Source organism: Sinocyclocheilus anshuiensis, unplaced genomic scaffold (genome assembly GCF_001515605.1).
Source record: "Sinocyclocheilus anshuiensis isolate Anshui unplaced genomic scaffold, SAMN03320099.WGS_v1.1 scaffold222, whole genome shotgun sequence".
Classification (NCBI taxonomy): domain Eukaryota; kingdom Metazoa; phylum Chordata; class Actinopteri; order Cypriniformes; family Cyprinidae; genus Sinocyclocheilus; species Sinocyclocheilus anshuiensis.
The window spans coordinates 1,068,705-1,094,565 of NW_015542408.1; the positions used below are offsets into that span (position 1 = coordinate 1,068,705).

Sequence of the window (25,861 nt, forward strand, 5' to 3'; positions counted from 1 at the left end):
TTTACACATTTTCTGTATTTTTTTATTTTGAGCATACTGGATCACTCACCATTAAAACCATTAAAAGGGGCATCTCTGCTTAATTAATCCTGCAATTGGCAGCTTTAGTGAACCCTCATTTGCCCTCCATCACATGTCCCATGCTTCCTTTACATGAACGCTTCAAAACCTAAAATCTGTTATCATTGTGAAGAGTGTGATTGAGGGGAAGCGAGAGAACAGTGCAAGACACACAGAGAAGCGAGAGAGCGAGGAGGTTAGGATGTGTATGGGAGGCAGAGAAAATAAAAGGGCAAGGCTACAAATTGGCCCAGATGTTGGTGTTGCTTCAGTGTCTGGCCTGCTCTCGGGTCTCAGGGGAGGGCAGTCAACGTGTGGGCCAGAAACTCCACAAACACAGCCATCTGCAACATCTGGAGCAACTGAACTCGTGTGGAGGACGGGAGATATAACACGAACCTCATGGACCATGAGAATAGCTGCTAATGTGTGTGCTGCTGCTGAGATTTGCGCTACGTGCTAGTTTGTTTTTGCCGTCACGCATAAATGTGTGCATGCATGAGGCCATCTGGGTTGAAGTCTCATCCATTAGTCAAGAATTTTACGAAACAAATATTTAATTATATAAGCAGTTGTGCAAAACCGCACTGTCAGCTGATTTCCTGCACAACTGAGTTGGTCTTGTAAATATATTTTACCTCAAATAGCCTGAAATTGTGATTTCATGCTTCTAAATCCTCAGAGAGAGACAAAAGAAACAATTTATGGTTATAAATCTTTTTTTTTTTTTTTAGCGAGTGATTCAGCTTAGCCATAGTGTTGGCTAGTTATATTTACCATTTCCTCAGGGACCAAGTTTCTCTCATAGGCCTTGCTTTAAAACATCTTGTTTAAATCAATGCTAAATAGAGCAGAGCGGTTTTATATGTTTCTAGATGTAGGAAAACATGAATTTCAACACTTGCATGAAATTAAACTCTGTGCCATCTTTTGGCATTCCACCCATGCCAAAAGCCTTTTATCTCAAGTCTAATGCATCAAATACACACAATGCTTGGATTGTCAAAAGTTTGGAATAATTAAGATTTTGAACTTAATGTTCTTGAAAGAAGCATTTTATGCTCATCAAGGCTGATTTATTGAAATGAGAAATATCATGTGACAATGAAGACTGGATTAATGGCTGCTGAAAATGTAGCTTTGTCATTATAGGAATAAATTACATTTTAAAATGTATTAAAATGTTATTTATTGTAATATTTGACAATATTACGTTTTTCACTGTATTTTTTATCAAATGCAGTCTTCATGAGCATAACATTCAATTTAAATTAATTATAAAATATTATATTTTATATACATTTTATAAGATTTATTTCTATTTTAAAATAACACATTCTAAATAATAATAATTTTTTTTAAATCTAATTTTTCACAGAACACTCTACTGGACTGATTGGAACCGAGAAGCTCCTAAAATCGAGAGGTCCTCTGTGGACGGACAAAACCGAAGAGTCCTGGTACAGGATGGGATTGGACTGCCCAATGCTTTGACCTACGACTCCACCACAGGCCAGGTCTGCTGGGCCGATGCAGGTCTGTGCTTCACTCAAAACCCAGACTATGAACTGCCAGTTTTTTTGGGGGCCCCGTTTACAATGTAGGCTAGTTTTTGGCTTAGACATAGTATGTTTGGTGCACTTTACAGCTTATTCTGACGCTGTGTATCTGAATCAGACAATACCAAATTAACAGACCGGCACTCAAAAAAGCTCATTAATAACCTCTTTTTTTTTGTTTTTTTGTTGGACAGGAACCAAGCGCCTGGAGTGTATATCACCTAATGGGACAGGGAGACGTGTGGTCCACAGTAACCTGAACTACCCCTTCAGCATGGTCGCCTTCACCAATCACTACTATTACACAGACTGGAGGAGGTAAAGCAGCAGAGCACATGCATGTACAAAACCATATGACCACCAGAATCATAACTACCTACCAGATACTGTTGTGTTAATGAAAGTTCCTGGATTACACTTCAATTTTTGTGTCACACTCGACCTTGTGCTCCATTCACATCCATTTATACACAGTACAAAGAATACAAAATCAGTGACATGATTTGCAGAAAAGTGGAGTAGAAAATGTATATTTATACATTAATAGTTTATCATGTGTTATTTAAAATGTTTTAAAAACAGAGCCCTAGGAGATTTTTTATATTTGTTGTAAGGTCCAATTAAGCTTAAATATGACCAGTGTTGGGATTAGTAACGCATTACAAGTAACGTGAGTTACGTAATCCGATTACTTTTTTCAAGTAACTAGTAAAGTAACGCATTACTTTTTTAATTTACAAGAAAATATCTGAGTTACTTTTTCAAAAAAGTAAATGCCAGTTACTTTGTTTTCCCATTTATTGACTGACAAGTCTCCTGTCCCCATATTGGGAGAAATCGGGAAGTGCAGAGGAGTTGTGTGCGCTGTGTGAACACATGATGCTACTGTAGTTCTAGACTAAATGTGAATGTGCATTAATTCATCCCACTCACAAAAAACAGATTTAGTATTCATCAAAATGAATTAAAACAGTGAAATGCAAACTCAGAATATGACGCAAACCTGCAATAATTAAATGTTAAATAACACGAATGTATCTAATCCCATTTTATTAACTGATGCCTTTGCTGCTGACCTTTGATGATCCAATTCAACCATACTAATAAGCAAAAATGACTTTAGATAAACTAACAATTGTGCTTCATTGATTTTTAATTGCTGAAGAGTGTTTCTTCTCCTGCGTTCTACTGTACAGACGTGAATTTACTTTTCCTTGAGCCTGAGGTTTATTCATTACACTTTACTGTTTTTTTAGGGAGTACTTAACTTTACTGTTTTTACACTTTAGTTACTTTTTTAGGGAGTAACGCAACATTGTAATGCATTACTTTTAAAAGTAACTTTCCCCAACACTGAATATGACTGTGCCTTTATCAGTTGAATTGCTATAAAAGAATACTTATTTTATATTTTCTTCTGTGGTGTTTCAGGGATGGGGTCATCGCTCTCAATCGAGATAACCAGTCAACAGATGAGCACTTGCCTGATCAGAGGACTCATTTGTATGGCATTACAGTTGCTCCTCCACACTGTTTATAAGGTACTTTGGCAAAGTATAACTCTTTTTAATCTTAACAGCCAGTGCTCCACGCAGAGATCTGAGCTCATCATCATCCAGTCTGTCTGGAATGACATGAAGAAACAGAACAAACTGAGACAGACTCAATCCAGAAGAACTGTGGCAACATCTCCCAGATTAAATTTCTTCCAAAAACATTTTAAAAATCTTACCAACCCAAAACTTTTGAATGGTATATTTAAGTACTCAATATTTGCTCCCAATGGACTCCTGCTAGTGTAGTTTAGTAAACTTTATGACTTCAAAAATTGCATGAAACAGGTCTGAAACAGAGTGTCTGTATTTGTACGATACACCTGAAAGCACATCACGTTTACCATGTAGCAAAACGTGGGTGACCTCTTTTCAAGCAAATAACAGAATGACATATTTCAGACATGAGCTGTCAGCTACAGGCACTAAAGAGAAAAGTACAAGGCACCTACTGCCAAATCACTGTAGTTTTAAGTTTTCATCGGAGGCGATGAAACGCTGGTCACACCAGTACTTCAAAGCATGTCAGTTCTTTACGGACCAGAAAACAGTCAAACAAGATCAGAGTAAGTGTTTGTAAGTCTGGACTAGCATATAAAAGAAGGCAATTTCCTCGGTAGAAAATTAAATGTTGTCGTGATTGCCCAAACGTGGCTTTCTAAGGATTTCCAACAAATTGTGTTATAGGGAGACGCTAATGACAGAGCCAGCGTTAAATGGTGCTATTTTGGGCGAGTGTTTGGAGAGCTTGTGCTGTGGGAATCGCGACGGAGACGTGGACTCAGAAGAGAGCCAATCGCAGAACCCGCAAGTCTCGACCAACGTCACCCGTCAATGCCAATGTGCAAATTTACAAACATGAAAGCGTGAATATTTTCTCAAAATAGTTTTGTAAATTTGTTTTATACCTCATTTTTTCTTTCTACTGTACCTTTGTATGTGACTTTTTGTTAAAAAAAAACTAACAAATTAAAAAAAAAAAATACCCTCAGAGTTTAGTTGTGTAATTTGTATGTTTTTAAATACTCTAAAACAGTATTTTGGGGGAAAAAAGGGCAACATTTTTAAGCGAAATTGCTTGGAACACCAAAAGTGGTCTTTTACCAACCGTAATTTTTAATCCTTTTTTATCTTTTGTAAGATGTGATATTTATACCAATAAAATGTGATTGACAACTTTAATATGTCTGCTCGCATTATGTTTCAGATTTTCAAATATTTTTGGCTCTGCGGTGATTGTTTTCCTAAATTTACAGTACGCACAGTTGGATGTATAAAGCAGAACAGGTTGAATTTCTTGCTCGAGAGTAAAACAAACCCAGCCATAAAACTTTTCTGCGTTGCATTAAGGTTTATTAAGCAACAAAAACATATAATCCAACTTTTTATGGTAACCCATGCAACTTTTCATAAGTGCCTCCACATAAGGCTACAATGAAATTACATTTTGTAATAAATCTTCGCATTTTTTTTTATTACAGGGCAAAGCAAAATCAATGATAAAGAAAAAAAACAGTCCAGTTTGGCATTCCCACAAAAATGTCTCAAATATAAACAAAATACCTGTGGTGTGGCTAATGAAAACAAGCATACTTCACAGAGCACGTCTTGTGGTCTCTGCAGCGAGGTCCAGGCATGATGTTTTTATCTGCCCACCTTTCCGAGGCGGTGATCTGTCTTGGGGTCGGCGATGATGGCCTGAACTGCTACGATGGCCTCGTTGATCTTGGTTTGTAACTCTCTGAGCTCCTCGATGTGAAGCAAGCGAAGAACCCTGGCTGCTTCGTTTAGAGTTGCGTCTGGAATAGGCAAACAAATTCTTTGTGCTTACAATCCTTAGAAAGTAAACAACATGAACTTGAATGCAGAATGGGAACATGATGATGCACTTATTGTGTCCTAAAGAAACAATAGGCAAATGTGGAAAACTCCAAAACAGTTTGCAAATGCAAACCTACCTCCGGTGTCAAATCCTAAAATATGCTTGTCAAGAGCGACTGGTAAACCCTATGAAAGAACAAATACGTTTTATATATAATTGAGTTAATAACTGATCACCAAATCAGCATATCTGAAAGGTTTCTGAAAGATCATGCGACACTGAAGACTGGGGTGATGACTGCTGAAAACTCAACTTTGCCATCACAGAAATAATTACATTTTAAAATAAATTAAATTACAAAACATTTATTTGAATTTGTAATAATATTTCACAATATTACTGTTTTTTATTTGTTAAATACCTTACCTCTTTTGCTTGACTGGCCTTTGCAATAGCATCAGGGGTCAGACGTTCCTGTATCAGGATTCTAATGGCCTGTGATGACAAAAAAAAAAAATCTTTAGTTTAAATGCACTGGATTTAGATTTATTTCTCATTCTATTGGCGCATTGAACCATACTTACTTTAAGCATTACCAAATAGTCATCATGTCGCTGGATTTTGAGTAGATTAGCAAGCCCCAAGACACCAGCCTTAAAATCTGGATTGTTACCTAAAGAGAGAACTCACTTCATTTCAGTCCAACACATAATTTTAAACATTTTTTCCAATGCAAAACTGTTGCTGAACCAACCAATTAACTGGTTTAATTGCTGATGACAAAAAGAAAACCTATGAAAGCCTGTTTCCACAATGGAATTTTAAAAAGGCGTAAAAAAGAATTAAAGACCCTTTTCATTTGAAATTTTAAGTTTATATATCAAATTTTGGGTTTTTTCCTTACAATTCTGAGAAAACTGCAATTCGTGGGCAGAGATATAAACTCACAGCTGCAAGAAAAAAGTCAGAATTGTGAGATAAAGTTGCAAATATCGTATTTAATTTTTATTCCGTGGTGGAAAAAAATGAATTGTAAGATGCAAACTCAGAATCTGAAAAAAAAAAAAGAATTGTGAGATATAAACTCAGAATTATTAGATGTAAACTGGGAATATCTCGCAATTTTGACTTTTTTTATTTTTAGAATTGCAAGTACTGAAAGTCTGAATTGTGAAATTAATAGTCGCTATTACTTATTGAATTTTTTTAATTCGTGCCGTAAATGTGATTCCATAGAAACCAACTACTTAGACCAAGACTGTATTAAAGAAAAAACAACAACAACAGCCGAGCCCAATATTTTCTGTTTAGTGAACCCTGTCCTCCCTTTCAGTTGACATCTGGAGCGTTCTTCCAGCTGTGGGTCACTGGCTCGGTTCAGCCTACTCATTGTGGGTTGTTGAGAGAGGTGGGTGTGTAATCAGTCCGTTCAGACATGCTTGGAAAGCCACTTTAGTGCTCAAGCTGGTTTCTTTAATCAGCCTCCTCCATCTCATAACAACAGGACTGGAGACTGGAAAGATGGTCGGAGGAGGGAATACTCACTGTCCAGATTAATTAATGGGTCTGCAGACTTTTGAACATCACTGGCCTCTGTTACAGGTTTGCAGTTTCGATATTTCTCCACTGTGGGAGGAAAAATAGCATAAGCGGTCAGTGCAATGCAAAGAAGGGGTCTCAAGTTGTCAAAATTATTTGGTAGGAAATCTAGGAACATCCTGCACTACGCATTTCTGAGGATAAATGGAATCAAGATTGTGCAATCAAACGTGTGGGACAGCTGCAAGAGTTACATGATGCTGCAAACTTTGCAAACACTGCCATCTAGTGATATGGGATTGAACATAATTGCTAGATCGCTTTCAAAGAAAGGACAGAACAGGCATGTTATAATTAGTGATTGATCAATGCATCAACCAGGTTAATAAGGTGCCCAATAACTGGCCATTTTGTGTTCACTTGGCCAAGCAACAGAAGTGAATTTTTTTTAAGAGCAAATAGTGTGTAAGTGTTCATCTAATTTTCTTATTGTTATACTACCGTTCAAAAGTTTAGGGTTAATAAGAATTTTTGAAATAAGTTCTTATGTTCACCCAAGACTCTAAAAACAGTTAGTTAGTCAGTTAGTGAATTAATGAATGTTTTTCTAGTTGAATATATTTTACAATGTATTTTATTCCTGTGATGAAAAAGTGTAATTTTCATTGAATGCCATTCTGATTTGGTGAACGAGAAACATTTCTTATTATCATCAACGATAAAAACAGCGGTTTAGAATTTTTCAGGAGTTTTGATGAATAGAGAGTTCAAAAGATCAGTCTTTATTGGATACAGAAATCTTCTGTAACATTATAAACGTCATTACTGCCACTTTTGAGCTAATGTATAGTGCATAAGTGCCGGCTGGCTCTCTAAATGTTGTATCAGCTATTAAAAGAACTATAGTAGAGTATAACCACTGGTTAGACTCTGAAATAAATAATAATCATACCATTGTCTCCATACTCAAAACGAACAGCAAGACCCAGCAGCCAGTCAACAGTCTCTTGTCTTTCATGAGCGCTGAATGGACAGTTCACATCTTGAAGGTACTGCAAACATACATGTATTTATATATTATGACAAAAGACATGATAAACTTGAGGGTATTCATTTCTTTAGGCATACAAATAGACATGAGACATCTGAAGATAAATCTGTCTCACCTTTTCAAAATATTTAGGCCAGTCTGAGCTGGGAATATTCCTGAGATTTCCTCGGTCTTCAATTTTGTAGTGTCTGATTTTTTGATCTTCCAGCCAAACTATGAAATTTCTGAATTCAGTTTCATCTGGGTAAAGTAAAGAGCACATACGATATGAATCATATATTTGACGTGGATTAAGCCCTAATTTCCATCATCACTTGATAGCAGTACAGCACTAAAGCATTATAACAGACTAAATGACCGATGATACAGGGTGACTATTTCAGACAGTCAATCCAAACCTAAGTTAGTAAGATGCTTACTTATTATTATCGTGAATGCACGTTATCAATATTGGGAGCATGAGGTGGCAACACGTCAGACACATTCCTACCTTTACAGTCAAATCCAGTTGGGTTGTGATATTCTAAAGCTGTAAGCTTTCTACGAAACATCCCTTTCAACTGCAAAACCTATTTAAAGAAGCTAACAGATGAATGATTTTGCTTGGAAAGCCACAGCCTGCTACAGCCTTCAAATGGCAGGGGGATACCGGAAGTATAATAATCTTCTTCTTCTTCGGATTTTTTTTGGCGTATTCCGCACCATAGGCACATACCGCCACCAACTGTTTCTAATCATACATGGATGATAGTCCCGCCTCTGTTCATATTTTATTTATTTTTATTTTTTTTAATTGTTAATTTTATTTCGGGCTCACCCAAGCTGTATTTCTGGCTGCTGCGTGTTCAGCTCCCATGCCAAAAAACCCAGCTTGTGTGTTAACCCTATTCCTTTGCTTTATTTATTTAACTATCAAATTCGTTTATTTAATCCTGTTTCTACTATATATCATGTTCAACGGTTTCTATTACTCCACAAAAAGCACATTTACCTGTAATATGTTTACCTATTTTGTGTAGTGATACATGTAGTCCTGTGTGCCCAAATTGTAATTTATTAAAAATCACCTCATCTTTCCTACATCTTCCAAAATGGTATACTTCTTTAACTGATGAATTAATTTTATAATAAAACCTTCCTGTATCAGCTATGTCCCACTTCTTCTGCCACTCTTTTTTAATATTTTATTTTATCATTGATTTAATTTCTCCTCTTCCTAATGGGACTTCAATCTCGATATCCTTTTTTTTTGGTTGCCTTTTTTGCTAACTTATCTGCTATTTCATTTCCATTGATTCCTGTGTGAGCCGGAACCCAACAAAATTTGACATCTATTCTCATACTATTTAGAGATTTTAATGTCATACATATATCATTTAAAATGTCTTCTCTAATGGATTTATATGAAACCAAACTATTTAGCGCTGACATAGAGTCTGAACATATAATTACTCTATCTGGTCTAACATCTTCTATCCACTGTAATGCAACCATTATTGCAACTAATTCTACTGTATATATTGCTAAATTATTTGATAATCTTTTGAATATGCTTATTTCGAATTCTGGAATAAATATTCCTATACATGTCACCCCAGATTCTGGTAAAGTATAATAATCTTTTTATACTTTGATTGTGTTACACCAGTCTGTCTGAAATCCTGTGCTGACCAGCTGGCCCCCATCTTCACACAGATCTTCAACAGATCACAACTAAAGTAAGATAAGTTCCTTATCTATTTTTTTTTTATTTTTTATTATCTGTTTTTTTGTTCTGTCACTGTCATTCTGTTACACTGTGGAAGCTTCTGTCACGAAAACAAATTCCTCGTATGTGTAAACATACCTGGCAATAAAGCTCATTCTGATTCTGATTCTGATTTTGATTCTGATCTATGTTCGGTTTTCAAAATAAAGGTCCGTATTTGTGACTGATTTAGATCACCATTTTAGGGCTTTGATATTTGATAAAGATTTAATATTGAATCGCTTATCATCTTCTTCTTTTTTTATTCTTCCTCTTTCTCTTATTATTATTATTATTATTATTATTATTTAATATGAGAACACATTTCTCCTAAAAATGAAATTTTGATATCAGTAAAATAGACTTGAACTGAGATTCATAGACTTAACAAGCGTGGTTCTATTCTGCTGTTTCCTCGCATATACATTTTTTTTTCCATAAATGGATGGAAAACGGCATTATATTTGCTCTTATATTGAATGAGAAATTTTTGTTCTTGTATTGAATGAGAATGTGTACCTGCATACATAGATTGTCTATCAGGGGTGTCCAAACTCAGTCCTGGAGGGCCGATGTCCTGTAGAGTTTAGCTCCAACTTGCCTCAACACACCTGCCTGGAAGTTTCTAGTATGCCTAGTAAGAGCTTGATTAGCTGGTTCAGGTGTGTTTGATTAGGGTTGGAGCTAAACTCTGCAGGACACCGGCCCTCCAGGACCGAGTTTGGGCACCCCTGGTCTAAATGAACAGTTTCACACCGTTCAGCCTGGTATTATGGATATACTTTTATGCACTGGAAAATTATATTAATATTTTTATATTATGTTGAGATCTTGGTTTGAAAAACAGGAAAACACTCGGTATTTAAATACACATTTAAACTGTTTATTTCTTATATTTGTATACACCTTTTCCCCAGTTTATCTTCCACATTGCCTTTCCTTTTTCCCAGTGGTCACGAACGTTAAATAACTGTTTATTCTCCTGATGTAAATTGTTGCTTTATATTGCTTAATGCGTGGCAGCTTTATAATAAAACACTGTATACAAAAATACATTTATTATAATTTATAATTATATAATTTATTATTTATAATATTATAAATTGAATTGTTATAAATATTTGCTATTTAAATAATAATTGCACTTGAATAATTCCCCATTGTGTTTTGTATTTTGAACAGTTGATGTGCTTATGGCCCTGCATTCTCCCTCCTGGACACCTGGGTGCAGCAGAACATCTCGAGCTTGTCGGGAAGCAGCAGGAGCTCGATTCGCCTTGTTGCTTTTGGCGAAAGGCTTTGTACGTACGATACAACAGTGAAGATCGAAAGACGTTTAAAACATCAAGAGAGCGCATAAAACCCCCCGTTTGACAGCTGATATTTATCTCTTCGTAAGTATATATTTACAACTCTCTTTCAATGTAAAGCATAATTTCCTCTCTGTTCCCTCTCATATGTAGCCTGCTAGCACGCTCGCGAATGCATAACGCGGGTCTGTGAGTACGATGCTGATGATCAGTAGTTTCGTCCTCAAATCTTATGATAAAACTATTATTACGCGCCCATGAGCGCACGAGATCGCTTTTTTTTTTATAAAGATACTGGGTTGCATTATTAACTTGGCGGAATAATGCAATACATGCAGGGAGTCTGCAGCAGGCATCTCTCAATGCAGATTCACGCAGGGGAGTCAGTAAATAGCACAACGCGTGCACGTGTGGGTTGGTTTTCATGGCAATGTTGGTGACACTAATATTGAAATAAATGGGCATATATACCGATTAGGTTCATTTTAGTTTATTTTGAGCTGTGTATGTGTTCTAGCCAGGTGTGCCTCACGCGGCCTGAAAAGTGAAGCTGCAGCAGGGTTGCCAGGTTTTCACAGCAAAACCCACCCAATTGCTACTCAAAACTAGCCCAATCGCGTTCCGGGGGGGGGTGTAAAATACACGTTTTTGGTGGGGTTTTTCTGTTAAAATTCGCATTCCAGGGGCTAAATATCATGTCATTGGGGTCGCTTCAACCAGCGGCAACAGTATTAAAGGTCACATATTTTACACCTTTCTGGAGTTTTATTTTAGGTTTTGATGTCCTTAAGAATATATATTTGTGGTATAAGTACCAAAAAGCATCTCAATATATTTTTACAGCTCCTCTCTCAGGAGCTCTGCTGAGAACAGGTCGATTTTGGCCTGTCTAATTAATATTCATGAGCATCTCTTCTGATTGGCCTGTTGTTTTCTGAGTGACGCACGGCCAGGCCAACCACAGGTAACTAGGGTAAGCCGACGACGTCACAGCGCTAGCTGGAGGCAGCCCATTCAAACCAGCACAGATTTGGCTACATAAGGAGCTTAAAATATCATCTTGTTTTGATGTTTGGTGCCAGAATCGACGTAATACAGCCTCAAATTAGACATTTGATCGGCCCAATTCCGCGGAAAAACAGCGGACTTGGCAACACTGAGCTGCGGGCTCTTTGATCGCCCCCTTGAGGCTGGCTGCAGTACAGGTCATAAACCCCGCCCTCTCTGTGTAAACGAAAGGGACTTGAGTCAAAATAGACGCGACAGCACACACGAACATGAGTGCTGTGCCTGCCTGTGATGAGGAGATTGTGAGTAAAGATTGACTATTAGTCGAATTTAAAAGAAACATTTGCATTTGAATGCAAAAATAGTACAATCCAACGATTTCGATTTTAATCACGATTTTGACATGCACAGACATGCTTTACAGTCATAAACGCATTCAGTGTGAATTTGAAACATATTTCCAAAAGAAAACCAATTAGAGCTTTATTAAGAAGCTATAACATGTCTCTAGAACAGACATAAGGCAAAATAATCACTAAGTAAAGGTGTAACAAAATGTCTCTAGAATAGACATATGGCAGAAAAAAAAATCCCGTGTACAGGGATTTTTTTTGCCATGCATTGGTCATAGAGCTCTTTGTGGCGTTGCCTCAGATGTTGAACTAGATTTGTTGAGCCAAGTTCATACGTACTCCGTCTGCAGTGCGTATACAGTAGCCTATGTGTAAGCGGTGCAGAAGCAGCATGGACTCATTTTGCTTTCGCACAGGACGCATTTGCAGTCCGCTCCTGATCCGCTAGCTGTTTACCACAAACACAACATTTATCCATTATTTTGATTTCAAATCCAAACGTGGTTTCTGAAAATGCTTTTTCAGCATTGTGATTCTCTTTTATCACAGATCAGTAATACAATCTTTCATAGACATATTCACGTTTAAACTCAATAAATATAACTTTGTTTAACTACCACCACGAGTGCCATCTATTATTGCATTATCTAAAAGTGCACTTTTCCTTGTTTTAATCTAACCAAAAAGCCATGTGTTGACTGTGAAACAGTAGACTTTAATTATATGTATTTATGGTGTAATACTAAATTTCCGTGTCAATCCATGTTAATTTTTACCACGAATAATGCGCTGTCACTTTAATTCAGCGCATGCAGCACAGCAGAAATAGACTCCGTGTGGAAACGATCGTAGCATGACTGCTGCAGACGCACCGCTCCTGGAGCGCTCTACCGGACCGCAGAGATTTTGGAAATTTGGAAAATAAAACCTCAGTTGAACCAGTTGAACAACAACACATGACATATCGCACTGTGTCATTATTTATTTAACAAAAGTAAATCCAAAATGGAAAGGCCATGTGTGACAAAGTTAGGACACCCTTACTGTTAACGTAAGAATTAAGAGGGTAAGTAGCAGTCAATACCTTTGATTAACTGATCATCAGCAAGTGTGAGCACCTCTATAAAAGCAGATGTTTTGGCAGTTTGCTGGTCTGGAGCCTTCAGGTGTGTGTTAACACAATGCCAAGAAGGAAAGACATCAGCAATGATCTTAGAGAAGCAATTGTTGCTGCCATCAATCTGGGAAGAGTAATACAGCCATTTGCAAACAATTTCAAGTCCATCTTTCTACATTGAGGAAGTTTTTTCACAAGTGAAAGACATTCAAAACAGACACCAATCCTCCCAGGAGTGGACATCCCAGCAAATTCACCCCAAGATCAGACCATGTAACGCTCAGAAGAATGGCAGACAACCCAAGAACTTCACTGCAGACTCGACAGGCCTCAGTTAACATGTTAAATGATCAAGTTCATGACAGTACAGTTAGAAAAATATGGGACAAGTATGGAAGGCTTGCTAGAGAAAAGCCTCTTCTATCTAAAAAAGCATGGCAACACGGTTTTGGTTTGCAAAGTTGCATCTGAATAAACCATAAGACTTCTAGAACAGTGTCCTTTGAACAGATGAGACCAAAGTGGAGATGTTTGGCCATAATGCACAGCAGCACGTTTGGTGAAAACCTAACAAGCATATCAGCACAAAAACCTCATACCAAAAGTCACACATGCTGGTGGAGGGCTGATGATTTGGGGCTTGTTTTGTAGCCACAGGACCAGGGCACCTCAGTCATTGAGTCGACCACGAACTCCTCTGTATACCAAAGTATTCTAGAGTCAAATGTGAGGACATCCGTCCGACAGCTAAAGTTGGGCCAGTATTGGATCATGCAACAGGACAATGATCCCAAGCACACCAGCAAATCAACAAAAGAACGGCTGAAAAGAACAGAATCAAGGTGTTTCAATAGTCCAGTCAAAGTCCAGACCTCATCCTGACTGAAATGCTGTGTCGAGAGCTGTGCATAAACTCGCATATATACTGGAGCAATGTTGTAAAGAAGAGTGGGCTAAAATTCCTCCAGAACGATGTGAGAGACCGATAAAGTCATACAGAAAATTATTACTTCAAGTTATTACTGCTATAAGTGGATCTACAAGCAATTGAATCATAGGGTGTCCGAACTGTTGTTCATCTGAGGTTTTATTTTCCAAATTTTATGACCTGCCAAGGACCAGATCGTTTTTTATTATGTACTGATACAGAAAACCATGGAACCAATTCAATAGGGTGTCCTAGCTTTTTCACATGACTGTATGTCAAATTATCTGTTATCAGGCTCCTCTTTTTACACTGGTTTGATAAAGTATGTGGAAAATTTGTAGCGATATTAAAAAGCAAAAGCAAATGCTGTATCATTTATATACCTTGCCTGACTGACTGTATTTAACTACTAAACTGTCAATATTATTGACATATAATGTGTCCATCATATAATGATGTTTCCATCGTACTTGATAAAATATTTATTAAAAAAGTCACGATGAAATGGTAGCCTAGTAGCGACAGATCTTTTCTTTCATATTGTGACATACTTCCAAGTGTAATAGATTATTGAAAAATAAAAGAATTTGTCCGGCCCACTTTTTGAGAGTCCTTGGTTTCGGAAGTGTTTTTTCTTGTAGGCATTTTTAAAAGTCTTCGTTAAAGAGTAATAAGCCATGAACCAAACTAACTAGGTGAATCACAACATTACAAACTTTGGTTTGAAGCAAAAAAGTATTTGAAAATCAGACAAAAAGCCAAAGATATAAGACTCTGTACTTAACGGTTTTAGTGAGGGAAAGAACTGCAATCCCATGAAGGATTGCAAATTATCAGATTAAAAGCAGTGTAGAAATATGTATAATTTATATAGATACACTGAACAAAATTATAAACACAACACTTTTGTTTTTGCCCCGATTTGTCATGAGCTGAACTCAAAGATCTAAGACTTTTTCTATGTACACAAAAGGCCTATTTCTCTCAAATCTGTCTAAATCTGTGTTAGTGAGCACTTCTCCTTTGCTGAGATAATCCATCCACCTCACAGGTGTGGCATATCAAGATGCTGATTAGACAGCATGATTATTGCACAGGTGTGCCTTAGGCTGGCCACAATAAAAGGCCACTCTAAACTGTGCAGTTTTAATGTATTGGGGGGTCCAGGGGGGTCCGAAAACCAGTCAGTATCTGGTGTGACCACCATTTGCCTCACGCAGTGCAACACATCTCAACAAAAGTGTTGCGTTTATAATTTTGTTCAGTGTAGATAAACTTTTAGCATATTATGCAAGTAGTTTGAGAGCGTTGTAAGATTGACTCTGTCACATCATTCACAGTGATTCGTTGCAGGCGCTAAAGAGTTATTTTGATGCGAATTGCTTGTTTTGATTCTCTGACTGGTGGAGATTTATTTGCAGAATCATGGGTAATGTCGTTTTTCTTACCAGGATTTGCACTGTTAAACACGATTTTTTTTTTAAATACATTGAAATAATGCTGGCTGATGGGTTCACAAAAGCATATACCATTGATTAACGTATCTCACGTTGCTCACAATAGGTCTGTTTGTTCTTAAAGATTTATTAGTTATTGTTAAAAAACTCTTTCCATTTGGGTAAAATTAATGTCTATACAAGTGCATTTGTGCTTTGGCTAACCAGAGTTCAAATCCTTGTGGTACTTTTAATGTTAACCAATAGACAAACAGCTGTTAGAGCTACTGTTGGAGGTAAAACAACCTTCTGAAATGCTGTCAGCAGTTTAATGCTAGTTAATGTAAAACTAGTCATAAATAACATTTTCAATTGACCTACAGTTTTTCCCTCAGTAAATGTCCTACATCACATTACGGAATATAAATGGCTTGCAAAAACGATTTGCTGTTGATGTTAACCACTGTCAAAAAGTCCTTATTTGCTATACAAATTAGCATTACTTTTCCTGTTTTTTTTATGCTGTGTTTTATTATGTGTTTTATGTTTTACAGATACACAGCTACGTCGGTGTAATTTACCATGCAAAAAACTGCAAATTTCCATTTTTATATATTCCATATAAACCCTTGCAGCTTCATTCTTCTTAACTAGTAAAATAATAATTACTTTCAATAGTTTTACATTCATTTTATTCAAAATCTATTCTCAGTAGTGTGTTCTTGACATTTTCAAGCTGCTTTGCTGTGCTAAATATTGACTACAGCATATTTTCGGTTCCAGCAGTGAACCCACGTAATGTCACAGAGATCTAAGCGTGAACATGAGGCTGAGAGTGCAGGTTTGCTGTCAGGTTCATCTGGATCTCACTGGTTTTTATATGGCATGGGAATGAATCAGCTAGGCTTCAATATAAAACTAAATATGAATAGGACTCAATCACTGAATGGATGGAGAAGTTTGAGCAGTGGCCTGGTAGTGCGAGTGCTCCGGCATGTGTTATTGTGGTATTTCTGCGGCTTGCATATATATTATTTCCTGTGTCTTCTGTCACTGTCCTTGTCAATAAAATGCTAAAAATTACTTAAGAAAAATTAAAAGTCATAAGCTGTCTGTATGCTAGTGTAGTCCTACAAGTTAAAATGTACAGTCTTTGTCTAAATATTGACGATTCATCTCACACTTAATCCAGTAAAATGGTCTACTCTCTGTTCCATGAGACACCACCTTATTTCTGATCTCTTTAAACGGCACAAGCTGCTATTTTGTTGACATTCTTTTTCAGTATCAAAGCTTGTGATCCATTTAATGTGTTTGTTTTAAAAAGTTGGGCAGTTCACATGTAACATGCGACTTTTTATTGTAAAACAATCTATCAACTTTGACAATTAAATGCGTACTTTTTACCGATGACCAAATGACTTAAAAATAAATATTTAAGTAAATTGTGAAATACTTAATTAAATTAATAAAACATAAAAATCATTCAATTGTGGAATTTTTTATTATTCATGCATTCATAAATGCATAATGTAAAGAGGTCCATGCAATATTGTTGCTAATGTTGCAATATTGTTCATAATGAAGTCCTGCAAAGTGACACAATCTATTTTTAAATTGGGATCCTTAACAAAGAGAAGCATGCAACTTTCAAGAACAAGATTTAAGAGAAGGGTAAGTTTCACCACTTATTAAAATAAAGATGTAAAACTGTCATTAAAAACTGTCAAAATAGATTAAAAGGTCAAGTTAGACATTTTATTTATTTGATTTCCCAAAAGATAATAGTGGCACAGAAATGACATACTTCACCTTTAAATAGTCTGTGGAATCTACTAAATGTATATCATTGTAAATTTCTGTTAAAAAAGCTGTTTTTCAGTCAGTTAGTCTAAAACATGAGCAAGTAGAGTAAGAATAAAGAGACACAGAGAGAGAATTAACATAGCTCAACAGAGGGAGGAAATTCTGAGAAAGAGATGAAAAAGATGGTGATGATGCATATAGAGTTAGTTCATAGGGCCTTGACACTTGAAATTAACTTATTAAAATATCATAGGTCATCTTATGTAATAAAGGAAAGGACATGACGTGTGGCCAAGTATGGTGTCCCATACTCAGAATCTGTGCTCTGCATTTCACCCATCCAAGTACACACACACACACACACACACACAGTAGTGAGTAGTGAACAAATACACACACACCGTGAACACACACCCGGAGCAGTGGGCAAAGCAAAGAACTTTTTTTTTTACTTTGTTCATGGAAAAAAAAAAAAAATCAGTCATGGTTTCCACAAAAATAGAAAGCAGCACAACTGATTTCAACATAATGATAATAATGAGAAATGTTTCTTGAACACCAAAAAAACAAAGGTGAAGATGAAAAAGTGTAGCTGTAATTTCTTAGCCAGAGGCCATTGTACAAAAAGAAAGAAGTTGGAGAAAGAAAAGCATGTATTTATCTGAGGATCATTTACATGTATGTGAAATAATGTGCTAACATTTTGCCAATCTCTTTGACTTTTAAGGCCTGCGTGTTCTGAATAGGTGGCCAGAGGATCCTCTCTATTGCTCACCCACGCTTGCAAACACAATTTTCACTCATTCCATGTTTGTTGCCAGCTCTAATTTTGTTTTGCTAATTATTTGACATAAATCGAAGTTTAATGTAAATGTAACTGGTACATTTCACAATTATATGTATAAAACAGCCAGTTTCAGTTTGCATTTAAATGTTTTTAACATTTAATCTTGGGATGTTTATATTATTTTATTTCAGTTGTCTTGACAACTGAATGAGTTTCTCCTCTTTTTGTGAATGTAGCATACCTTGAATTACTATTCTGTATGAAATGTTTTGTAAATAAATATGGCTTGTAAGAAAATTAAAGTCTGCATTTTTCTGCATGAGAATGTCAATTTCATGCTGCAGTCACAATGAAAGAAGTTTGTGTTATGTGTCAACTGCCCATTTGTTCCTTAAATTTCATTTGCTTTTTCCAGTATGTTGATACCAAAAATGTCACTCCTCCCATGTGTTTTGAATTCTAGAAAGTCAGCACTCTGTTAGCAGATCTGGCCAGATGGACCAGTCATCAGGTAAGAAACCAAATACCAAAATTTTACTTCAGTTTACTCCACTTGGAACTCCATTGGTGTTTCTATTAGTCAGTTTTTATTAGTATCATCTCACATGGTGGTGTATTAAACCATCTTTGTTTTTTCTATATCCTTTAGAGCTTGAAGTCAAAACATCTGCTGATCAGGGTGAGAGCAGCGGTGGTCAGCCAGTGGATGATGAGCTCGATGGACTTCCAGTCTTTGGAACAGATGAAGATGATTGGGAAATAGACAGTAGTTTTGCTCAGAAGGCTTTGGAACAGATGGAAAAGATTTGCGATGATAAAAATGAAAGTCAAGATGGGTTGCCAGCTAGTGGTGCAGATGCAGGTGAGTTTGAAAATGAATTTACTAAGCAAACTGTCATAGGCTAAAAGGTTTCTGCAGTGATATTGGGTCTGATTGACTAAGTGTGTGTAGACAAATTTGTGCATGAAAATGTATTTGCAAAAAAAATTTAGGAACAACTGAAACCATACATATTGGGTCTGGATAAATATTTATTAACCTTAAAATGGGGTTAAGAACAATTTTTTAACAAACCAAATTTACATGCATATACATGTGTTGTGAATTAGACAGATTTTTTTGTGACAAGTTCAGCTGTGCATATAAATACAAAGAATGCCATTGTTAGTGAATGAGACCCATTGTTATAATTATGCAGTAAAGCATTATTTGGTTTTAAAGGAAATTGTTCTTTAATGTGAGGTAGCTGTAAATCAGAATCTAGTTGACATTTTCTGGACTCTTTTAAAATTGGGATCCTTTTTGACTACAGAAGAGAACAGCTCCTCTATCAATGGATCTTTAGAGATGGATGAGGAGAGAATGAAGATTTCTGAAGACACCCCCGTGACCCCTTCATCAGACACTATTATAGGTAAAACAACATGAAATTATTCTAAATACAATTTATTTCCGTAGTTCTGCTGATTTATTTCCCCTGAATAATTTACTCTGGTATAAGTTCACTGGTTTTATGATGAGCTGGATGCCATGTTAAGAGAATTTCAAAATGCTACTTTTGTCCTCCTGTGTCAGATATCCAAGACGTACAGTCTGAACTTAGGATTGTGTCATCGCGAAGTGATGCTATTGTAAGTATAGGTGAAAAAAAAAACAGTGACAAGGTGTTAATAGAAATGTGCACTCAGTGGCCACTTTATTAGTTCTAAAATATTGACCCACTTTTGCTCCCATAACATTTTAAAGGAATAGTTAACCCCCAAAAAATGAAAATCTGCTGAAAATGTATTCACCATCATGCCATCCAAGATGTAGATGAGTTTGTTTTTTCTTAGGAACAGATTTGGAGAAATTTAGCATTACATCACTTGCTCACCAGTGGATCCTCTGCAGTGAATGGGTGCCGTCAAAATGAGAGTCCAAACAGCTGATTAAAACATCACAATAATCCACAAGTAATCTTAATGTCTTGTGAAGTGAAAAGCTGCATGTGTGTAAGAAACTTATATATCAGTAAGACTTTTTTCATTTCAACCCATTGTTTCCGGCAAAAATATGAGTCCATAATATCACTTTTTCCAGTGAAAAAGTCATCTCACCTGAATCAGGAGAGAAATATTCACAGATCAAGCACCATTTACACATTTAAACAGTTCTAAACAAATATGTTGGTTTTTAAAGTTAAAAAGCCTTCGTGACTGATCAGTCAGGATTTAGCTTTAAAACACATTAATTGATGGACTGGAGTCGTGTTTATTATTGTGATGTTTTTATCTGCTGCTTGGACTCTCATTCTGACGGCACCCATTCACTACAGAGGATCCATTGGTGAGTGAATGATGTAATGCTAAACTATAATCTTGGATGGCCAGAGAGCGGAGTAAATTTCAAGCAAATTTTCAATTTTGGGTGAACTATTCCTTTAAATTATGCACAGCAGGGTGCTGAAGGACATTTGCATTAACAAGCATATGTACAGGTGGACTCAATGAAGTGGCCGCTGAGTGTATGAGGTTGAAGGAGAAGGATTGTTTTAGTCCTATTTCACAATTTTGGCTGCTTGATAGTGTTGTTGTTCCAGTGTTAAATAGGACTGTGATGTTTAATAATAGTGTTTTTTGCAGACGGAGCCTGCTTCTGAAAACACAGACAGACAAACAAGTTACTCACCTGTAATACAAATTAAGGATGAGCCTATTGATGAAGAATATGATAAAGCATTAATGCCATCCGACATGAGCCGTATTAAACAGGAGCTTGACGGTTCTGAAAATAATGAGAATGAGGTAAGATTTGGTCTTGTTCTGTGTTGTTCAATCTGTTGTGAAAACATTTATTATTACATATGTAATAAATGACTTTTGAATAATTTCAGGCCTCCTCTGCATCAGATGAACTGAGGATTAGCTCGGTTTTCTCTGTTAGTGGAAACAGCAGTGATGCAGTTTCTGGTGAGTGCATAAAGATTTCGCTTTCATCACATCACTGTTTATCATCAGCTTTACTGTTACCCTCCGTAATAACTGTGACACAAGGTCTGGGTGATATATCAGTAATTTTCAGCTTTTTGATGACGGTCGATAAATAAAGCAAATGTTTAATGAAACAACTTTCAAGAAACAAGTAAAACATAAAAAAAAAATAAAGTCATGTAATAATCAATAATATATACCTATACTGTAAAAAAAAAAAAAAAAAACTTTTATTCAGCAAGGATGTATTAAAGGGGTGGTTCATTGCGATTTCACTTTTTTAACGTTAGTTAGTGTCTAATGTTGCTGTTTGAGCATAAACAATATCTGCAAAGTTACAAAGCTGAAAGTTCAATGCAAACAGAGATATCGTCTTTTAAAATTCAGGCAGTTTAATGCCTACAAAAACGGCTGGTAGGGACTACAACGAGTTACTTCCCGGGTTCGTGACATCACAGACCCAGATAAACCCCGCCCTCGGGAAAAGGCAGCAAAGGGGGCGAGGCCATGCTGCGCTGCTTAGAGAAGAGGAAGAGAAAACTAGGGGTGCATGTAAAAATCTATTCATATATGAATCACGATTCTGTCTTCTAACGATTCTAATGGATTCACAAGTTTCAAAAACAATGTTTAAAACAGCGGTTCTTAATACCGTTCCTCGCGTTGCCCCTGCTCTTCACATGCTCTGCATCTCTCTCTCTCTTTCTCTCTCTCTCTCTCTCTCTCAAAACCCAGTGAACCACCCCTTTAAATTGATCAAAAGTGACAGTGAAGGTATTCGTGATGTTACAAAATTTGATTTCTATTACAAATAAATGCTGTTCATTTAAACTTTCTATTCATCAAAGAATCCTGAAAAGTATCATGGTTCTCCACAAAAACCACGTTTTCGCTGAAAAGCAGTTTTCAGCCGTGATAAGAAATGTTACTTGAGGGATCATGTGAAACTGAAGACTGGTTATTGAAAATTACATATAATTCATTAAATATAGCATACAGTTAAAATTGTAACAATATTTCACAATATTACTGTTTTTACTACATTTTTGATCAATTAAATGCAGCTTTAGGAATTAAGAGACAAACAAGAAACAACAATCTCATATTTAAAAAAATATTTAAAAAACACTCAAATTTTTCCAAAAATAGTGCGCGTATTCTTTCTAAAACATTTCAGTTCATAAAAATTTGTTTTGAATCAGTTTTTTGAAACTGGCCCTTTGAACTGATTCACAGCAATGAATCAAACTTAACTGTTGTTATTTCACACAGCATCTATGGCACCCTCCCATGCATCGTCATTCTCAGTGATGTCCCAGAACACTGCCTCACTCAGAGGAACCACTATACTTCTGCCAGCCCAAACCCAAACTCAGCTTCAGCTCCGGCTGCAGCCCAGAACCCAGATGCATTCTCAAATCCAGACTCACCCCCGAATGCAGCCGCCGATGATGCCACAAACACACCTACAACTTTCTGCCCAGCCACCCCAGGTCCATGCTCCTCCACCCACAGTGAGGATCTGCTGCTCGGGCTGTTCTAAAATCCTCCAGAAGGGTCAAACAGCATTCCAGCGAAAAGGCTCCAACCAGCTGTTTTGCTCCACCGTGTGTCTAACTAGTTTCAGTTTACCCTCAGTTCAGTTTACCCCCATCATTGCCCCTAAGAAGACCTGCAACCTCTGCCTTAAGTGAGTTCTGATTGTTTATATACTTTGTTGTTTACTTTATAATAAATCCATCTTAATTGTATAGATAACTGAAAAAATGTGTTAAAGGAATAGTTTACCCCTAAATTGTTATTTATTTACTCACCCTCATGTTGTTCCGAACACAAAAGATCTAAGTTCATCAAAAAATCTAAGTTGCTCTTTTCCATATAATGAAAACATATAGGGCCAGATTTACTAAACAGGACAAATGAAATGCATCTCCAAATTCCATAAAAGCGCCAATGTGAGTGGAAAGTTCTGCAGGTGACCTTCTGACAATGTGCAAATTAATAAACACAGCCAGCTCATTTTCATGACCAACGTGAACTACCAAAAGCAGGACATTAAACAATGGCATAAATACCAGTAAACTGACTACTGCAAACTTTAGTAAATCACATTGCATGATTTATGTAAATGCTCTCCTCCAAATTAATTTTGCATCTGAAAGGGAAACTCTTACAAATGCATATGCAATAAGGTCAGCCGCAACAATTTCTGCATCCAAGCCTTTTTCACTGCGTGTTTTTAGTAAATCCTGACAGTGGTTTTTAATGCCATAAGAGAGTTTGCAATGAGGTAAGCTGTTAGTAAATATTACCCATAGTGATCCATAGTCATTTTGGAGGTTATATGGAATACAACAGCTGAGAAAATCTAAACAATTGCTATTATGTTCCAAGGAAGAAAAATGTAAATTTGGAATGACAAAATGGTGAATAAATAGTTTGAAAAGCTACCTTTAAAAATGTGTAAATCAATTATGTAACCTTGATAATGGTTCAGATATTTGCATAATTTAATACAGTTATACAAATCGTATGTGATCATTTTTTAATATCTTTATTGTTTCAAAGGGTCATTGTCAATCTGAAGGACTTGATAACCATCCCAGTGGGCTCTATGAACACACTAAAGGAGTTCTGCAGCCTAGCTTGTCTAAATATTTATAAAGACAGATATGAAGATGCACCTCCAGATCTATATACACAATGCGGCGTGTGTAAATTGGTCAAAGAGGTAAGGCTTAAATGATACACGTGATGTAAATTTAGACGAAATAAACATTTTGTTGCTTTGCTTTTTGCATAATTTTTTACTCCCTTATGAGTTTAATTGTTTTTGATAAATGCAGATTGTGAAGTAGGTTATTTGTAAGAACAGTGTGATGAAGTGCATTTGGTTTTCCAAATAAATAGTACAAGATGTCATGTTCACAAACAACTAGAACAGACATGGGTGAATTACGGCCCTCAACATGGTGTAATCCTGCTCGAGGGGGCAATTATCTTGAAAACATCTTCAAGATAAAATCTTGCATTATGAGCTAATTTGATAATAAAGTTTAAATTTACCACATTAGCAATCATAAATGTACTGAGTATGTTCATTTTGAAAAATAATATCACCAGGGAAGTGTAAATAAACCATAGAAGCTAAAATAAGCCATATATAATTGTCCTCAGACTTTAAAGTGACATGCTATCTTAAAAACGCAACACTTATGATGCGCAATGCTGAAAACTGTCACACAGTTGTTGTGTAAACATCTCTTCAGCCCACTGCAAGGTCATAGAACATCAATGTAACTTGGATTCCATTCGGTTAAATGCTGTGTTTAAGACATGCACTGTTTTTCTTTGCTTTACAGATTCAGCATGAAGTGACTCATCTGGGTGCCGTGCACAAGCTGTGCAGCGATGAATGCTTTGCACGCTTCAGATCTTCCAGAAACCTCTACATGAGCTACTGTGAGAACTGTGGCAACTGTACAGCCTCAGGAAACTATCACCTGGTTCAGATAGAAGATAGTATTAAAAAGTTCTGCTGCACCGAATGCATCGCCAATTATAAACAGGTACCCCACCGTTACACGAATGAACTTGCTGTTCTCTGCTCAAACTGTGTTTGTTATTCATGGTCTGATTCATCCATTTTTACATCCTGTGGGATATGTAGATTTGAATTTGACTTGTCTCCCGATCCCATTTCCTCTCTGCTATAACTTTGCAGTCAATAAAAGTGAAAAGCCCAAACATGTTTTAAAAACAAAATAATTTTGTGGATTTAAAGCTGTTGTCTTTCTCACTGTGTTGCAGAAAAGTGGCAAGAGACTTCACTGTCCCTACTGCCAAGATATAAAAAATATTGAACAAATGATGGAAGGGACAAACATACAGGGTGTCACAGAATTCTTCTGCTCTCAAAGATGTGTGGCCCTGAGTCAAGCATCTCCCAGTCTGACAGGTAAATTTTGTGTGGTAACAGACCATGACAAATATCCTCCTCTGTGTGTCCAGGTCACATTTCACCCCAAAATCAAGAGGAAAAAACACATTTAAAAATAAATAATAGATTTTTTTTGCTTTGATGACAATTAAGCATAATTTTACTGTAATATGAAAAAAGTCTTACTCCATGTTTTACTTCTACTTTTTTGTAATTTGCATTAGTGATTTTTTTAATCATTTAAAATTATTTTTAAACATTTTATTATTATTATTATTATTATCAGGCTTTGTTTTAGTAAATGAAAAAAATTATTTTACTAAAACAAAGCCTGTTGCGACTTTGAATTAAGCCAGACTTCAATTTTGAAACAAGTTTGAAATCGAATTTATTTTATAACTTATTTAAAAAAAAAAAAAAAAATTCTGAATAAGTTGTCTTCAACATCTTAAAAATACTTTGTTTTAATAAAACTATAAATTATTCAAAACTTATTTCAAAGTTAAATGAACTATTTTTAAAATAAAATTATTTGAAATTGCATTGTGTTCACTGTTCAATGTGTGACACACTTGAGATTTTGAGGTTTTATGAGATTCACCAAAAAAGTGTTTTCTTGTACTAATCTGTCTTGCTCTGCTCTTTAGGCACCTCTTTCCCATGCACAACTTGCAAGAAGGTAGCTGTTCCTCAGTATCACCTTGCCATTTCTGATGGGTCCATCAGGAACTTCTGCTCATTAGATTGTGTGGGCAAATTCCAGGTATTGCATTCTGTCTTTATTTCCAGTATTTTTTTTACAAATGTTTTTATAAATGTGATGTGATGGACATTATTTCTATCCACAATTATATATATATATATATACGTAT

The 25,861-nt window shown here is 36.2% G+C and overlaps 3 protein-coding genes and 1 long non-coding RNA gene across 4 annotated transcripts in view; 2 read left to right on the plus strand and 2 right to left on the minus strand.

Moving 5' to 3' along the window:
* LOC107693139 (nidogen-2-like) overlaps nucleotides 1-4,354 on the plus strand; it is a 41,009-nt gene extending 36,655 nt beyond the window's left edge. Inside the window, exons 19-22 of the mRNA XM_016492406.1 lie at nucleotides 1,439-1,596; nucleotides 1,814-1,937; nucleotides 3,051-3,160; nucleotides 3,860-4,354. Coding sequence (XP_016347892.1) covers nucleotides 1,439-1,596; nucleotides 1,814-1,937; nucleotides 3,051-3,159 — 391 coding nt within the window. The 3' untranslated portion in view covers nucleotide 3,160; nucleotides 3,860-4,354. The remainder of the gene's footprint in view (nucleotides 1-1,438; nucleotides 1,597-1,813; nucleotides 1,938-3,050; nucleotides 3,161-3,859) is intronic.
* A 184-nt stretch (nucleotides 4,355-4,538) lies between these two features.
* Nucleotides 4,539-8,261, minus strand: rtraf (RNA transcription, translation and transport factor). The gene is made up of 8 exons (XM_016492333.1): nucleotides 8,075-8,261; nucleotides 7,700-7,824; nucleotides 7,486-7,585; nucleotides 6,540-6,620; nucleotides 5,579-5,667; nucleotides 5,421-5,489; nucleotides 5,131-5,179; nucleotides 4,539-4,971 (listed from the first exon to the last, which is right to left on the minus strand). The coding sequence occupies exons 1-8, from the start codon at nucleotides 8,133-8,135 to the stop codon at nucleotides 4,817-4,819; spliced, it is 729 nt and encodes a 242-aa protein (XP_016347819.1). The 5' UTR covers nucleotides 8,136-8,261; the 3' UTR covers nucleotides 4,539-4,816.
* A 1,204-nt stretch (nucleotides 8,262-9,465) lies between these two features.
* Nucleotides 9,466-21,754, minus strand: LOC107693141 (uncharacterized). Its single transcript, XR_001634712.1, has 3 exons — nucleotides 21,687-21,754; nucleotides 14,736-14,738; nucleotides 9,466-9,477 (listed from the first exon to the last, which is right to left on the minus strand). It is a non-coding gene; the product is annotated as an uncharacterized LOC107693141 (long non-coding RNA).
* LOC107693140 (zinc finger MYM-type protein 4-like) overlaps nucleotides 10,520-25,861 on the plus strand; it is a 33,285-nt gene continuing 17,943 nt past the window's right edge. Inside the window, exons 1-12 of the mRNA XM_016492408.1 lie at nucleotides 10,520-10,725; nucleotides 18,540-18,587; nucleotides 18,726-18,938; nucleotides 19,390-19,491; nucleotides 19,653-19,708; nucleotides 20,702-20,863; nucleotides 20,953-21,028; nucleotides 22,322-22,739; nucleotides 23,618-23,780; nucleotides 24,412-24,618; nucleotides 24,860-25,007; nucleotides 25,637-25,752. Coding sequence (XP_016347894.1) covers nucleotides 18,572-18,587; nucleotides 18,726-18,938; nucleotides 19,390-19,491; nucleotides 19,653-19,708; nucleotides 20,702-20,863; nucleotides 20,953-21,028; nucleotides 22,322-22,739; nucleotides 23,618-23,780; nucleotides 24,412-24,618; nucleotides 24,860-25,007; nucleotides 25,637-25,752 — 1,677 coding nt within the window. The 5' untranslated portion in view covers nucleotides 10,520-10,725; nucleotides 18,540-18,571. The remainder of the gene's footprint in view (nucleotides 10,726-18,539; nucleotides 18,588-18,725; nucleotides 18,939-19,389; nucleotides 19,492-19,652; nucleotides 19,709-20,701; nucleotides 20,864-20,952; nucleotides 21,029-22,321; nucleotides 22,740-23,617; nucleotides 23,781-24,411; nucleotides 24,619-24,859; nucleotides 25,008-25,636; nucleotides 25,753-25,861) is intronic.

Coding starts and splice junctions, on each gene's coding strand:
- rtraf (XM_016492333.1), bottom strand. CDS start 8,135: ATGTTTCGTAGAAAGCTTACAGCTTTAGAATATCACAACCCAACTGGA. Junction 6,621..7,485: donor TTTTGAGTATGGAGACAATG/GTATGATTATTA, acceptor TTCCTCCCACAG/TGGAGAAATATCGAAACTGC. Junction 4,972..5,130: donor TTTAGGATTTGACACCGGAG/GTAGGTTTGCAT, acceptor TGCCTATTCCAG/ACGCAACTCTAAACGAAGCA.